Source organism: Carassius auratus, chromosome 8 (genome assembly GCF_003368295.1).
Source record: "Carassius auratus strain Wakin chromosome 8, ASM336829v1, whole genome shotgun sequence".
Lineage (NCBI taxonomy): Eukaryota > Metazoa > Chordata > Actinopteri > Cypriniformes > Cyprinidae > Carassius > Carassius auratus.
This window is the reverse complement of record NC_039250.1, coordinates 23,628,271-23,644,097: the sequence shown is the minus strand read 5'-3', so window position 1 is coordinate 23,644,097 and position 15,827 is coordinate 23,628,271. Positions and strand designations below refer to the sequence as shown.

Below are 15,827 nucleotides of genomic sequence, written 5' to 3'. Positions count from 1 at the left end.
CGCTATAATTAATGATTTTGGACTTTGGTATAATTATATACAATAAGATTGTGAATTTGTAAGCCAGAAATCTAAATATATCACAACTCATTTAAAAGAAAATCCATCTGCTCTTCATTGAATATACCCCAGTGTTGACATTTAACCCCAACACCCAACCCCCTAACCAAACACTAACTCTCATAAACATCCCGTTTGAATCCAGGTTGTGTTTGTGTTGACGGGGGACTGTGGGGATCGGTCTCAGCCGGGATACAGAGCTTATGAGGAGATTGCTGCCACAAGTTCTGGTCAAATTTTTCACCTGGACAAACAGCAAGTCAATGAGGTGAGATGCATGAACTCATATGACTTTCAAATGTATGTAAATTGCAGATACGCACAAAAATTGGATGCAGTTAGAAGTAATTATTGGAAGAAAAGAAGACCAAAAAAAAAAAAAAAAATATATATATATATATATATATATATATATATATATATATATATATATATATATATATATATATTTGCAGAAGTAGAAAGAAAAATGTTTTTGGCACACAATAAAGACACAGAAATAACTCCATAGACTCTACACTAGTAGTACAGTGTTCATTTATTGTGTAATGTGACTCGACTGACCAAGTTCTGACATGTGACTAATTTTACAGCTGTATTTTGAGTTGTAAAATCTGTTTAAGTCTGTGTTTCATATGGAGACCTAAATGAAGCATGTTCAGTCATTGTCAGACTTGAAAGAAAGCAGACCTTCCTCTTTGTGAGACGGTGGTATCATGCATGTCAACACAGGACATGGCAGAGCCGAAGCCTTCCAGCAACAACTATGGAAACAGTAATCCATAAGACAACAAGGCAGAACAGCTTGAAAAGTAAAGAAAAGCACGTTTGCGAGTGTGTATTTATAATTGGAGATGTGTGTTGTTGATAGGGCTGTAGTACTCGAGTCCGGTCTTGGACTCGAGTCCGGACTCGAGACATTTTTCTGTCGTCTCGGACTTGTCTCGGACTCGTTGAATTTGCACTCGGACTTGTCTCGGACTTGGCCATTGGACTCGCCAAGTCTTCTAGTTGGTCTCGACCGAGTCCAGCAAAAAAATAAAATAAAAAATTTCTCCTTCATAACAAAACCACATTTGCATGATGTCGCGACTGAAAACGTGTGGAAAACGCTAGGCGCGCCGCTCTCCTTATTTCCAAAGCACTCTGTAATCTAAGCTCGCGCTCCAGTGGCGTCTGCTGTTGCTGGGCAACCCTGACCCGCTCTCCATGATGACGCAGAAGTTTCAGCAAAGAATAAATGGAATTCCAGCACTTAAAATCACTTGCAGTAGCTCTGCTAATAGATTCATTTAAAAAATGGCTATCCTTGTACAACTATGATCATCTGTTTCTCCATCTTAGCTTTCAGTATTGTTCCGGGAAAGGATGTGCATGACCAGTGGTGCACTTACTGCGACCTGAAAAGTTTAGATGTTTCTAATTTAATTTTCTACCTGTTAGATTGTGTTTTATTTACGTCTACACCTAGATAGCCTTTTTTATCAATAAACGCGTATTAATGTATAGCCTTATGCAACAATTACATATGTAAATTTTATATATGACATTACATATTTACATTTTCATGTAACAGACAGTATTTGTATCTGTAACAATCACAAAATTTTTCCTATCTGCATTCGGATACAACATCGTACAGTTACTTGATAAGACTGTTATGACTTTTTATATATTTTTCGTAGTTATCACTGAAATATGTCGTGTTAAACTGAAATAATTATTAATTTCTAAAATAACATTTATCATGCAAGCAGAGAGATGTCATGACAAACGTTTAGTGATCATTTGAACACGACTGAATCCATTCAATGCACAAATTCTCATTACGCAGAACACTTTGAGCGAGTCTTAATGTTAATGAACTTCACTAAACAGATGTGTGTGTTCCGCGCAAACCAGCAAAAGGTAAATATGCAAACATGTAGGACAAGTAGACAATGTATCCGTATCGAAGCTGATTATTAGCCTACTCTTGAGAGAGAACTGATTTGGTTTTTGAGAGACTGAGACGCGCAGCGCGGCTGTTTGATTGGTGAGCGCGTTGTGCTTATTCCATTCATTCGTATCATGGTAGCCTAAGCTTTCAATATTTGCCTTTTAAATATATACAAATAATAAAACCTGTAGCTATGATGTATTATTATAGGTAAAATTACTCTTGCAACGCTCTGATTTCTGAGAGATGCACAGAGAGGCGAAAACAATGCGGTGTTTGATTTGCGCTCTTTTCACTCATAAAGTTTACATTCATTCACTTCTGGCGCTGATGCCCTGGCTCACCTGTTATCTAGCAAACACCAGACTCTGTCAGCTTTAGCCGAGTATTCAGGCAGAATTATTCCTTGTCCGTTTTTCGTTTTTTAAGCCATTATCCGTGCCATTCCGAATAAGGTATTCGGCTTCAGGCACAACCCTAATTATTACATTACATATTTTATTTTTACATGCAACATAGATAAGGTCATATAGTAACAGCTCCACGCAATATTGTAATTCTAAAATTCACGTCGTAACTTGCAAACACTTTGTATGCATTATGGTTAATGCATGCTGGAGTAGTCGATTTGCGTGTGTCTGTGCACTGTTTTTGACCACAGATATAATGTCAACAAAAAATAAAGTACATAAAAATTATTTGACCTTACAGTTCCAAACTTTGTTTGTTTATCCAAGTTTAGCTCCCAGGGTCGGACTGGGGGTAAAACCGTAACTCATTAGCAAGGCCCCAAAGGAAGAGAGGGCCCTTGAAAAATATGAATCTGAAATATATATTTTTTACCTGGATATTTTCATGGGTGGGGGCCATGGGGGCCCATCAGGACTGCCTATGCATAGGGCCCAGGATCTTGTTTAACGCCCCTGTTAGCTTTAACCCTAATTATACACACTTGAACCTATTCAAGCTCTTACTAGACACACTAATCTTCCAGGTGTGTTAAGGCCAGTTGGAGCTAAACTTTTCAGGACATTGGCCATCCAGGATCTAGTTTGGAGACCCCTGTCCTACAGAGTTGTTACTTTGCACATGCTTTTTGATCATTACAAATAATAATGTAAAATGATTTTCTTAGAATAGGAGATATGCTTTCTCTCGCATCACAAACATTATCAGTAGTTAAGTATGTGGTCTTGAAGAGGACCCTTTTTTCTTTCATTTGGACTCGGTCTTGGACTTGGACTCGAAACTTTTGGACTTGGACTTGACTTGGACTCGAACCTCTTTGGACTCGGTCTTGACTCGGTCTCGACTAGTCCTGGACTTGGACTTGACTTGGACTCGACAAAGCCGGACTTGACTACAGCTCTAGTTGTTGACTTATGGTCCTTTGGGGGTGGGTGGCTGATGGTAGTTGTGTTTGAGAGCTTTACCACCTGTACCTGTTGCTGAGAGTCTGCACTGAGGATGACTGGTCAACCTCAAGCTGTTAACACTCTCCAACTCCCCTGCTGCTCTGTGAGGATTGTATCAAGGTCAGGGTCACACAGTTGCCCCCCGCCACCCCCACCACCACAACCTAGTCTTTTTCATGCAATCTGTGGCAAATTGAAGGTTTTGGGGTAGTTTCACATTTTTTTTTTAAATTTTTTTTTGACATAGCATTCTCTGTAGTAAGCATTTTTTGTGCTCTGCTGAAATATTTCATGTACGTTTCCAGATTTCAATAATTTAGAAAGTGCAAATCTTGAAAAAGTCAGTAGAGGGTTAACACTGGAGCTATAAATTTAGAATAATTTAGTAAACATTTGACTGTAGAGCAAATGTGCGATAAACAATAGAAATATCAATATTATCATATTTTTATTCAGCAATGAATGAATGAATGAATAAATCATGTTTATGATACATTATCTAATTTTTATTTATACAGCAATATAATACCATGACAGTAACATATCTTCGTTACCATTCAAAAGTTTGGGGTCAGTAAAATATTTTTTTGAAAGAGATTAATACTTTTATTGAGCTAGGATGCATTAAATTGAAGTCACAGTAAAGTCATTTATAATGTTACAGAAATTTTCTGTTTGTTAATAATTCTGCAAAGCTGAAAATTAATCTCACATGAATAAATTATATATATATATATATATTATTGTGTTTTTACAGCATTTTTCCTGTATGATTGTCTCCCCATTTTTTATTTTATTTTTTATTTATTTTTTAAAATACATGCAGCCTTGGTGAGCATAAGAGACTTTCAAAAATATAAAAAATTGACTGACCTCAAACTTTTACATGGTAGTGTACGGTCTGTAAAAATAGGGCCCATTGTACTGTTAGTATGAAGGAGTGGTCCCTATTGGTTTCTCACAAGTGTTTTAGCTTTATTTTGAATGACACGGTATTTTGTTTTAGTTCCCCATCCCCCCAACCCCCCCGGTGTATTGATACATGTAGAAAATAACATCAAGATCAATAAATACTTACAAAATATTGTTCATTGTTATTACATGAAACCAAATACCCAATACATCAGTGTTCTGCATCCCATATACCTAATTTCTCCAATATTTCAGATCCAAGTATGGAAACACACTCCCCTGTCAGGTGTATTTTTTGCTTTTGATTAGTCTATGGGTGGGATTTTGAAAAATGAATTAAGGCAAATCTGTAAATCCGCAGAAACCTCATGATTGTTCTCCACATCTAACCACAACGGCTATCTGATAGGAGTTAAATGAGTGAAAGCCAAATGAAATACACACAGCGCTTTGTCATTTTTTTGGGAGGGGAAGGGGGCAAAGAGAGAAAGCAGGGCTTATTTTACTTAGTAATCCCGGATATGATCTATCATGCCTGCTCTATCCAGCACAGCTGCCTGTCCAGGGTCCAGGTTGGACGTCTCCAACAGACAACTCTTTGTGGAGCTGATGGAGGAGGCACTACTTAAACAAAGGACGGGGCTCAGCTTAATCATGAGTGATTTGCAGATAAAGCTTTATGAAAGCGTGTCGGTGCTTTAAAGGGTCTAATGGTTTGGCTGAAACCTCAGGCCGGCCAAGCTCAAAGTGAAGGTTGGAGATGTCGGTAGTGCTGGGCAGGAGACTTTAGTAGTGATAAAAGTTCTTGCTTTTTATAGCACACCTAAACCAGGGATCTTCAACTTTTTTCATTTGGTGGAGACAGAGAGGTAGCGAAAATCTGGAGTGTTGCATTTGAAGTCTGGCCTATATTTAGATCTGTATAGTGTATTGAATGGTACTTGTACGTTACATTTACATTTTTAGTTTATGTCTTTGAACTTCAGTACTGCTACAAACCCCTTGGGGTCACAGGACTTTTTGGGAGCCCCTTAATAGTGATAAAAGTAATGACAAAATTTTGTTATATATCAACTGATTTAATACAATTATGCTTTGCTCAAAAGGTTTCTAAGGAAAATCAATTTCACTTGGTTCAGAAATTAGATGCACACACAAAAATTAATATTACTTGATCAAAGGAAAATGTCATGTGAATAAATTTTTTTAAATCCAAAAATCTATCCAATGTAAGACTTTCACAGCCAAATGTTTCAGCATCACTTAACCAGCACATGGACATTAGCCCACAGGTGTTTTCCATCAAAAAGACCTAATAGCAAGAGTGTCTGACCAAGAGTAACTAGATCCAGTTTAGTCTGGATCTCCTGCTCTGTTTTTGTCATAGGTGACCAAAGTCTTGTCTGTAATATGGAGAACATTTAGAGGTCACCTTTGAGAGAGGAAGACAAATGTATTAACCTTTTGCTTTGGTGTCACAGGACAAAAAAAAAACAAGCAGGTGTTAGACATTCTCCACTGAATAGATGAAATTAACTTGGTTAGAGACTTAATTCTCTTGGTGCCTACAATAACACATTTGGCAGATGGTTTTATCTAAAGTGAGTTACAGTGTGTTCAAGTTCCTGTTTTTGCCTGTGTGTCTGAATCCTGGGTCTCCGTAATACAGTATCTTTCCAGTGAAGCATTCAGGGGGAGTTGACCCAAAAACTAAAGGACAAGGTATTCAGGTTTGGAATGACTTGAGGAAGTGATTGAGGACTTCAGGTCACCTTTTATTTACTTTTAGATGATCTGAACATTTATACACTTTCATGTCATTTTGGACCTGTAAGACTTCTGTAGAGCACAAAAGGAGAAAGCTGCAGAATGTCCTGCTGGCTGTTCTTATTCATATAATGAAAGTGAGTTGGGGGATAAAAAAAAGAATTAAAAAAAAAAAAAACTTAAATTTCTGGTCTGTTTCTATATGACTTCTTAAGATGTGGGATAAGGTGCATTGGTGACATAGACTACATTTATGATACAAACCCGATTCCAAAAAAAGTTGTGACTGTACAAATTGTGAAAAAATAAAATAAAACCAGAATGCAATGATGTGGAAGTTTCAAATTTCAATATTTTATTCAGAATACAACATAGATGGCATATCAAATGTTTAAACTGAGAAAATGTATAATTTTAAGGGAAAAATATTATATATTTTTTATATCTTTTTGTAACAGTCTGCAAATGTCTGGGAACTGAGGACACAAGTTTAGGAATAGGAATGTTGTCCCATTCTTGTCTAATACAGGCTTCTAGTTGCTCAACTGTCTTAGGTCTTCTTTGTTGCATCTTCCTCTTTATGATGCGCCAAATGTTTTCTATGGGTGAAAGATCTGGACTGCAGGCTGGCCATTTCATTACCCGGATCCTTCTTCTACGCAGCCATGATGTTGTAATTGATGTAGTATGTGGTCTGGGATTGTCATGTTGGAAAATGCAAGGTCTTCCCTGAAAGAGACGACATCTGGATGGGAGCATATGTTGTTCTAGAACTTGGATATACCTTTCAGCATTGATGGTGCCTTTCCAGCTGCCCATGCTACACACATTCATGCAACCCTGTACCATCAGAGATGCAGGGTCCTGAACTGAGTGCTGATAACAACTTGGGTTGTCCTTGTCCTCTTTAGTCCTTCATGAACTTCAAATTTGGATTCGTCTGACAACAGAACAGTTTTCCACTTAGCCACAGTCCATTTTAAATGAGCCTTGGCCCACAGAAAACGGGATCATGTTTAGATATGGCTTCTTTTTTTTTGACCTATAGAATTTTAGCTGGCAACAGCGAATGGCACGGTGTATTGTGTTCACCGACAATGTTTTCTGGAAGTATTCCTGAGCCCATGTTGTGATTTCCATTACAGAAACATTCCTGTATGTGATGCAGTGCCCTTGAAGATCAAGGGCATTCAGTATGGTTTTGCGGCCTTGACCCTTACACACAGAGATTGTTCCAGATTCTCTGAATCTTTATATGATATTATGCACTGTAGATGATGATAACTCCAAACTCTTTGCAATGTTTCTCTGAGAAACTCCTTTCTGATGTTGCTCCACTATTTTTCGCCACAGCATTGGGGGAATTGGTTATCCTCTGCCCATCTTGACTTCTGAGAGATACTGCCACTCTGAGAGGCTCTTTTTATACCCAATCATGTTGCCAATTGACCTAATACGTTGCAAATTGGTCCTCCAGCTGTTCCTTATATGTACATTTAACTTTTCTGGCCTCTTATTGCTACCTGTCCCAACTTTTTTGCAATGTGTAGCTCTCATGAAATCCAAAACAAGCCAATATTTGGCATGACTTTTCAAAATGTCTCACTTTCAACGTTTGATATGTTATCTATATTCTATTGTGAATAAAATATAAGTTTATGAGATTTATAAATGATTCCATTCATTTTTTACTCACAATTTGTACAGTTTTCCAACTTTTTTGGAATCAGGTTTGTACATTTTGCTGCGTTTTTATGCTGAAATCTCAAGTCCCCTTTCACTTTCATTATATAGGTAAGAGCTGGTTCTTTCATTTCTCTTCTTGTGTTACATGGAAGAACAAGGCATTTAGGTTTGGGATGATGTGAGGGTGAGTAATTGAGGACTTTTGGGTCATTTATTATTTACTTTTAGATTTACCGTCCCTTTAAACCACAAGTTATCCAAACAGTGTGGGTGCTAAGCTGGAATTCGGCTCATCCTCAGCTGACCTCTTCATCCTTTCCACATCTCTGCTTCCCGACCAACACTCCTCCACAACTAATCATTGAAACATGACAGTTTAACTTCCAGAGGAAGCCAGTCTGTTGCCTCCCATTAGGGTTTGTCACGCTGGATGTGGTTTCAGGATCCCTTTGGCTTTGATGATGTCTTTTGGGGGGCACCTTTCAAACCTTTCCTAGATGCACACAGGCTGTAGTTGAAAATATTTCCCTCCGCTGTGCTCTTTTTGTCGATTTTCTATCACTAGGCTAATCTTCCCAGCTCCCATGAGACGTCCATTGAAACAGACACTGGTTTGAGCAGATGTAGGTCATTGGTGAGTTTTTTTTCTGCTCTGTGGGGGATAGTTGCACATGTGGCACTCATTACAGCTGTTTCCAGTTGTAAACTCCGAAAGGAACCAGCTGCTGTCTGCAGCCAGAGAGAATGAGAAAGCGAAAGAGTGAAAGAAATAGTGGAGAATCTGAGTAATGAAATTATCAAAGGCTACGCTTGCTCCAATTTTCTCTCTCATTCGTAAACGTATAAAGATGTGTTAAATAAGCGTCATCCTCGAGGGCGCTGTGTTTTCCTTCATTGTTATGGAGTATGGACACAGAGCATCCATTATGCCTGTGCTCAATATAAAAAGGTCAGAACAAATACACACAGCTGCCTCTAAAAGGAGTTAATGACTGAAATCTAAAAATACATACTCTGAGGAAATAGTTTCTTTTAGTTGTTGGTCTTAGACTCTCCTTGTGCTAATAAGCTGCTGTGAAAAAATTTTCCTTTGTGATGTATAAAATTATGATGTTTAATTGATGTGTACCTAGAAAAACCCCATACCCAATTATCCACTATGGGATGTAAAGTTGATCTTAAATGTATTTAAGTTCTTTCAGGTCATTGTGCTGCATTTGGGCAGTTGGCAAGTTAGATAATGAACCTAATTTCACATTACTGACTTCGGGTGCAAACATCTGCTATTTTGAACAACAGCATCTTGCAGTATTCAAAATAAATGAAGTTAAACAGACAGTTTGCTCAAAACGGAACATTCTGTCATCATTTACTCACCTCGTGTCATTAAAAACCTGAATGAACTTTTGGAGCACAAAAGCGAAAGATGCAAAAGCACCATAAAATGATCAAAAATGTGGTCCATTAAATTATCTGGCCACAGCTGAATGAGAAGATTATTAGTGAATAATGACTTAATTTGAGAAGGTTCCTCAAATAAAAATGATGTCAGAAGTACATGGACCATTATGTTGCTTTTTTTGCTAATTTTGTGATTCATGAAAGTAAGTCAAGCAGATTTGAAAGGGCATGAAGCCGAGGAAATGATGACTGAACATTAATTTTTAGGTGAACTATCCTTTAACCTGTTCTTGTCTGTATTTGAAGCAGCTTGTCTCATCTGGTATGGTCTCAAAATGACTAATGCATTACCTATACTTTTAGACATCTGCTGTGATCTTCTCTGTGATCATCCAGGATGAACAGCAGTCCTTTACTGTTTGTACTGCTCTTTGAGAAATCAATGCCCTGTCGGTCCAGGAATAGTTAGCATTCTCTCACTGACAGACGATCTGATCACATTTTCTCACTGTTTAATAAGGATCCGCTTGTGACATACCTCTATGAGACCGTGAACAGTCTACATGAACAGATGATGTCACTGGGATCCTACCTTGCCTGCAGTTCTTGTCTTTGAATGGATTCGTGTTGATCTGAGCTTCACCAGGCATATTCTCTTGAGTCTTTTGTCCATAGATTGTGTCATCCGGTAAAACTTAAAGGGATAGTTTTCTAGAAATGAAGATCATCATTTACTCTCCCCATGTCATTCTGAAACTGTGTGCCTTTCTTTCTTCTGTAGAACACAAAATTATATATTTAAGCTGCTCTTTCCTTACAGTGTCCTTTCACAAATACTGTTCGTTATTTTCTTGTTTGCACTATGAAACCTCATAATACTTGGAGAAGAGTCTGATAGTTGATTTGTTTGCATAGGTTCTTAAATGGGTTGAGGAAACTGTCCAGGCTATGAAGGTCCACCTTCTCTCATCCGATCATGAAACTGCCCAGGAGACTCAGTGGGAGGTGTCCTTTGACCCCAGTTTAAAAGAAGTCACCGTGTCACTGAGCGGTCCAGCACCACAAATTGAGCTCAAAGACCCTCTTGGTAGGCATATGCTTTTATATTAAATGGTTGTTTGGGAAATACAGCTGAATTTCTTCAATGTACCGCAATACATAAACCTTTTTAAAATCAATATCTAAATAATTATAGGTCGCGTAGTTGGAGAGAGACAGGGTCTGACAGAACTGCTCAACATCCCAAACTCAGCACGGGTGGTCAACCTGAAGAACCCTCGACCAGGACCATGGACATTAAAGGTGCCACCAGCATCTACAACTACAGATACTTCTGAAAAATGTCAGTGATTGATCCCTGCTTTTTCTCTCGTCTAGGTGGGCTGCGATGGGAGACATACTCTTAGAGTAACAGGTGTGAGCAACCTGGACTTCAGGGCAGGTTTTTCTAGTAAACCTGTCACAGAGTTCGGCAGGACCAGAGAGAGACCTATTAAAGGTATTACTACATCATCATGTGGCTAAATAAAACTTTTTCTTTGATTATTGCTGCAGCGATAGCCTAAAAATATAAAAAAAAATCTATATCATTTAAATCATTAAAATTATAAAATTAATCATTTTAAACAGAATTGTATTTATTTTTAAATAATGATTTAAAACAGTTCATATTTAATTTAATAATTGCTCCAGCCACATTTTGCTGGAAGAGGGCTATTACTAAGAAACTGATACCAGATTGTGCTCGTATTTGCACATCACTTAACTTTATTAAGAATTATAGATCTAACATATACTGTTTTTCTCCAGGCGTACCAGCCCATGTGATGCTGAAGTGTTCAGGTCTGAAGCCTCCTGGTCTGGTTACCAATATGGAGCTAGTATCTTTAGGGGGGCGCTCGTTGCGTACCATTCCTGTGCCTTTGCCTGACGATGGAGGCTCTGGAGGTATTTGGAGGATCCCAGAGTTTCGAACACCCTCACAGAGCTTCTTCCTCAAAGTGTCTGGAAATGATGGAGATGGCTATAACTTTCAGAGACTGTCTAGTGTATCATACACCAACATTATCCCAGGTATGCATCTTTCAACAATAGTTTTTTGTATAGTTGCATTCAAAATCCATCTAACTCAGCTTATCCTTTGAACTGTTTGAACACTATTAATACTTTTTGTTTTGGTTTTTAAAATCTGTTACATTTTTTTTTTTTACTTTGAACTGTTTGAACCTGTATAAATACTTGTTTTATTTCTGTTTCATATTGTTTTGTTTGTTTTTTGTCATTTTATTTAAACTTTGAACTGTTTGAACACTATAAATACTTTTTGTTTTGTTTTAAATTTACATTTCTGTTTCATATTTTTTATTATTTAAACTTTGAACTGTTTGAACACTATAAAAAAATGTGTTTTTAATCTTTTGTTTCTTTTTTCTGTTTGTTTTTTGTTTTGTTTAAACTTTGAACTGTTCGGACACTATATACAAACTTTTTATTTTTTGTTTTGTTTTCGATTTGAATGGGCTTGATGCTCTTAGATGTGCTGAGACACAAGTTCACATTGTTTATATTGTGTTTGGTAACCCAGCTGTGATGAACCAGTTTAACCGTTTGACCTCCTCTCACCCTGCAGAGCCTCCACGAGTGAACATGCCCACTATGGTAAGAGGCTTCTACATGCAGCCTGCTACGATTGACTGTTCTGTGGAAAGTGACCTGCCCTATAGGCTGAGATTCACCAGAGGCGGAAGCACAATAGGAGAGGAAAGAGACTATGAGTGAGGCTCTCCTCATATCTTACCTTTTTATATGGTCTTCTTTCTCTTCTCTGTCCGTTTATGTTTCTTTTTCTTTTCTTTTGTTTATGTTTCTCACACTTCACACAAATTCAATACAATTTAAATTTGTTATTAGTATTTTAATGCATGTTTTTATATTTTGCGTACTATTAGATATTCTTGATAATCATGTAGCTGTCTATATCCCTCTTTTCAGATCTTTTGTTTTATAAGAAAAAAGTTTTCAGACCTAATGTTGTACCAAATTGTATTGTTTTTTTCTTCCAACATTCCATTCTGTATATTTCTTCCTTTCTTCCCTTTGTCTTTCTCACATATATCCGTCTTCTTCTTCATATCTCTCTAAACCCAAACATGTATAAACACTTTTGCAGGCATTCTCTCCGGTGATATGGCCCTAAGTAAACAAAATGGAGCAGATGTTAAAGTGAACATCTGCTGGACAATTTTTTGCTCCGTTTGATACCGTTTGCTGACACGGGGCATTCGTTTACAGTCAAATTCAAACCTAACCCAAGAAGGATTTGTTAGCTTTCACTGACATATCAATCTTGGAATGAATATGAATAGCCGGGGTTGTGTGCACTGCACAAAGTCATCATGAAAAATGAAAGAAACGTTTTTTTTTTTTTCTCTATGAAGGGCACTCTGTTTTGAATTACTTTGAACATGAAATAACGTTGACTTATACTGAAAGGTATTCTGTGCAAACTAGTTTTTATTGACATCAGACTGTCTTTTTCCTTTCACCTGCTGCCATCTCTGTGTGCTTGAATAAGTTTGTATCATTTGTAATCTGTAACGCTGTATTTTCAGTCTAATTCTTTCCATTCTTGACCCCATTCTTCTGTGCAAGTGAAATTCTGTGCAGGTTAAATGCATGTTTGTGATCAAAGGCTGCACTTTTGGACTCATCACTTAAACCTGCAAATTTTTGGTAATTGAAGGTCTTCAGTTAAAGCATCATGGGAAATTCCCCATGCTTCAGGCAGTGATGAAGGAGCATATGAATGTGTGGCCCAGAGTACTGCAGGCATGGGACGAGCTCTCACGCAACTCACTGTCAGAGGTACTGCATGGATACACACATTTTCCATACATTTTTCCATACTCAATACAATCTTGCATTCACATGCTTATTTTCTGTTTTGAACCATTGTGCACCTATAGATTTTTGTAACTTTTTTAAGCACAGTGTCATTGCAGCACAGTCGCCATGCTAAAAAAAATATAAATACTGATATGTGCAGCATGATAGCGTATATACAGTATATATATAGTTAGAGGGCCGTCTTCATGTGCTATCGAAGGTTTCCTGGTTCCCACATATGAAATCGTGATTATGAGCATGTTGCATTCTTTTCTGTTAAAAATAACAGTGGACAGTGGTTTGTGAATGTAGATGCTTAGCCTAAACCTTTATCGGGTTTGGAATATATATATATATATAAATATTAAATACATAGTAGAAGAGTAGAAGTTAGAGTATTTACTAATGCATTTGTTGTCGTTTGCACTTTTTGTATATGATCAAGAAAAGCCATTTACATCGAACTAGCAAGAAAAAATAAATTAAACAAATGTTCAATGAAAAAATGTTTTTTCCCCCCACCTGGCTTGGTTAACAATATATTGAAAATTTAGAAATTCAGTTAATGTAAAAATATTACTTTCTGGTTCAGCTAATATTTTCTGCATGCTGCCTTTTGTTGTTGGGGGGAACAGTTCAGCGTGGAACATGTCAAGTATAAATGCTTCTTGAGTGTCGTGAACTGCGCACACAGTGTGCGGAGGGTTATGTGAAAATATAAACAAGGCTTCAGCTTGCTAAGGAGGGTGTAATCTCCAGAATTAAAGGAAACTCTAAATGAGAAACGCTTTTTGCAATGGAATTGTAAGTCACAGCCAAATGACTTGTATTTGACCGCTATGACAACATTAAACTGAGAGATTTGCTGCCTCACATACTGTAGTCTTTTTATAAGCATGTCATCATCATTTCTCTTAATGCAGAGCCACCTCCTGTTCTGCAACCTCCTCTGAATGTGACGTCATTCCCGGGGACAGTGGCAGTGCTGTCCTGTCAGGTTCAAGGCTCTGTGCGGCACAACCTGACCTGGTATCGGACTGGCACCGCTTTATCATCCCGCTCAGGAAGGGTGAAAATACTGGCCAATTCCTCTTTGGAGATCAGTTGGGTTCGCAGCCAGGATGCCGGACCCTACCAGTGCAGAGCTACAAACGCCCACGGAGAGAGCCAGGCTGTCGTATGGCTGGTGGTCCTAGGTATTCTGCAGCACCTGGTCAAACACTCAGCTCCTGCGGCCTCTCGAGTCCAACCGTCATGTGTTTTCCATTAAAACCCTCCAAACCACAGCGCAGCTTCTACACAGCCAGCGAGATTGAGGCCTGCATGTTTCGAATAAGGAAGATTAATGTGATCTTAGATTGGCGGGTCCTTTTGGAGACAAATAGCCTAACAAATCGATAAACTGTATCTCACTGTGAGCAACTTTCAACATGTGCACTTAGACGTCCACCATTATTATACTATTATAAAGTGTGCAGTTTTCATTATCCCTTTTGCCATACCTGCAGACTCAAAGGTTTTGTGCCAAATAATGTGTAGGAATAGTTCACCAAAATTATTTACTCACCCTCATGTCATTCCAAATATGTGTGCTGCTATTCTTTGTTGAACAAATATCTATCTATCTATATATTATTTCTTTCTTTCTGTCCATCCAGAATGCAATTCAAAGCCGGTTCAGTTTCTGAGTTTGACAGAACACATAATTGCAGATAGAATGCATTCTGTTTGGAATTCTTCATTCTTTCAAATCCAGGACTTAAATGGGAATTTTTAAGGCATTTCCGATAAATTATGAATGGTGCACAATTCTACTATGAAATGTTAAAGAGTAAAAAATATCCATGTAAAGATTCTTTAAGATTCTTCTTATATGTTCCATGGAAAAAACTACAACAGCGTATGGGTTTGGAATGACATGAGAGTCGGCAAATAAGCATTTTTGGATATACTGTCCCTGTAAGTATAGGATGATTCACAGTTTATTTCTGTTTCCTTTACAGAGGCCCCATCTGTGGTTGTCTCCCCTCAGAAACAAAGGTTCTCTCTGGGTGCAGAGGTCCACATCTCCTGTTCGGCATCTGGTTCCCCTCCTCCAAAGGTTTTCTGGAGCCATGGCAACATCTTTCTGTCCAACCACCATCGGTAGTCTACCAGCTCCCCCTCCCTTCTCTCACTATACATTTACACACATCATTTGAGATGGTTATTTTGATCTACTTTCCTAAAATGGATCATTTATAGTTTATTTCTGTTTGAATACACTGTCCGCAAACCATTAATAGTCTGAGATTTGGTCAAGACATCAGAATAAATCTGACATCGATGCTGTGATCATTTAGAAGTCAGTGGAAAGAAAAAACTGTTGAGTTTGAAAAGTACTCAACACAACTGTCTCTGTAATATAATCATTACATCAGCAGTCTTAGGACAATATAACCCTGGCTGTGCTTTCAGAATGAGCATCTCTGAGTCTGGCACACTGACAATCCAAGGAGCTGTCCCTGAGGATGCTGGGAACTATACGTGCCTGGCCACCAACGAGGCTGGCACTGCCTCTCAGTCTGTTAGCATCAGTTATGCAGGTGGGTGCCGGAGTCAGTGGCTCTGTTGATGGAAATGCTTGTGCATGGTAAATCAGTCTTCTGTCATTTTGAGTTATAGATTGAATATATATATTTTAAAGTGACATGACAGCATGCATAAAAAATAAATGAGATTCCAGCTGCTGGCAGACCTATCAAATTCAAAATGTTATATGG

The 15,827-nt window shown here is 38.0% G+C and overlaps 1 protein-coding gene across 1 annotated transcript in view; it reads left to right on the top strand.

Annotated features, from left to right (window-relative positions):
- hmcn2 (hemicentin 2) overlaps positions 1 to 15,827 on the top strand; it is an 80,992-nt gene that overhangs the window by 6,786 nt on the left and 58,379 nt on the right. The window contains exons 4-13 of the mRNA XM_026270402.1: positions 206 to 328; positions 10,096 to 10,267; positions 10,376 to 10,482; positions 10,558 to 10,678; positions 10,990 to 11,253; positions 11,810 to 11,954; positions 12,923 to 13,044; positions 13,989 to 14,261; positions 15,069 to 15,210; positions 15,523 to 15,650. Coding sequence (XP_026126187.1) covers positions 206 to 328; positions 10,096 to 10,267; positions 10,376 to 10,482; positions 10,558 to 10,678; positions 10,990 to 11,253; positions 11,810 to 11,954; positions 12,923 to 13,044; positions 13,989 to 14,261; positions 15,069 to 15,210; positions 15,523 to 15,650 — 1,597 coding nt within the window. The remainder of the gene's footprint in view (positions 1 to 205; positions 329 to 10,095; positions 10,268 to 10,375; positions 10,483 to 10,557; positions 10,679 to 10,989; positions 11,254 to 11,809; positions 11,955 to 12,922; positions 13,045 to 13,988; positions 14,262 to 15,068; positions 15,211 to 15,522; positions 15,651 to 15,827) is intronic.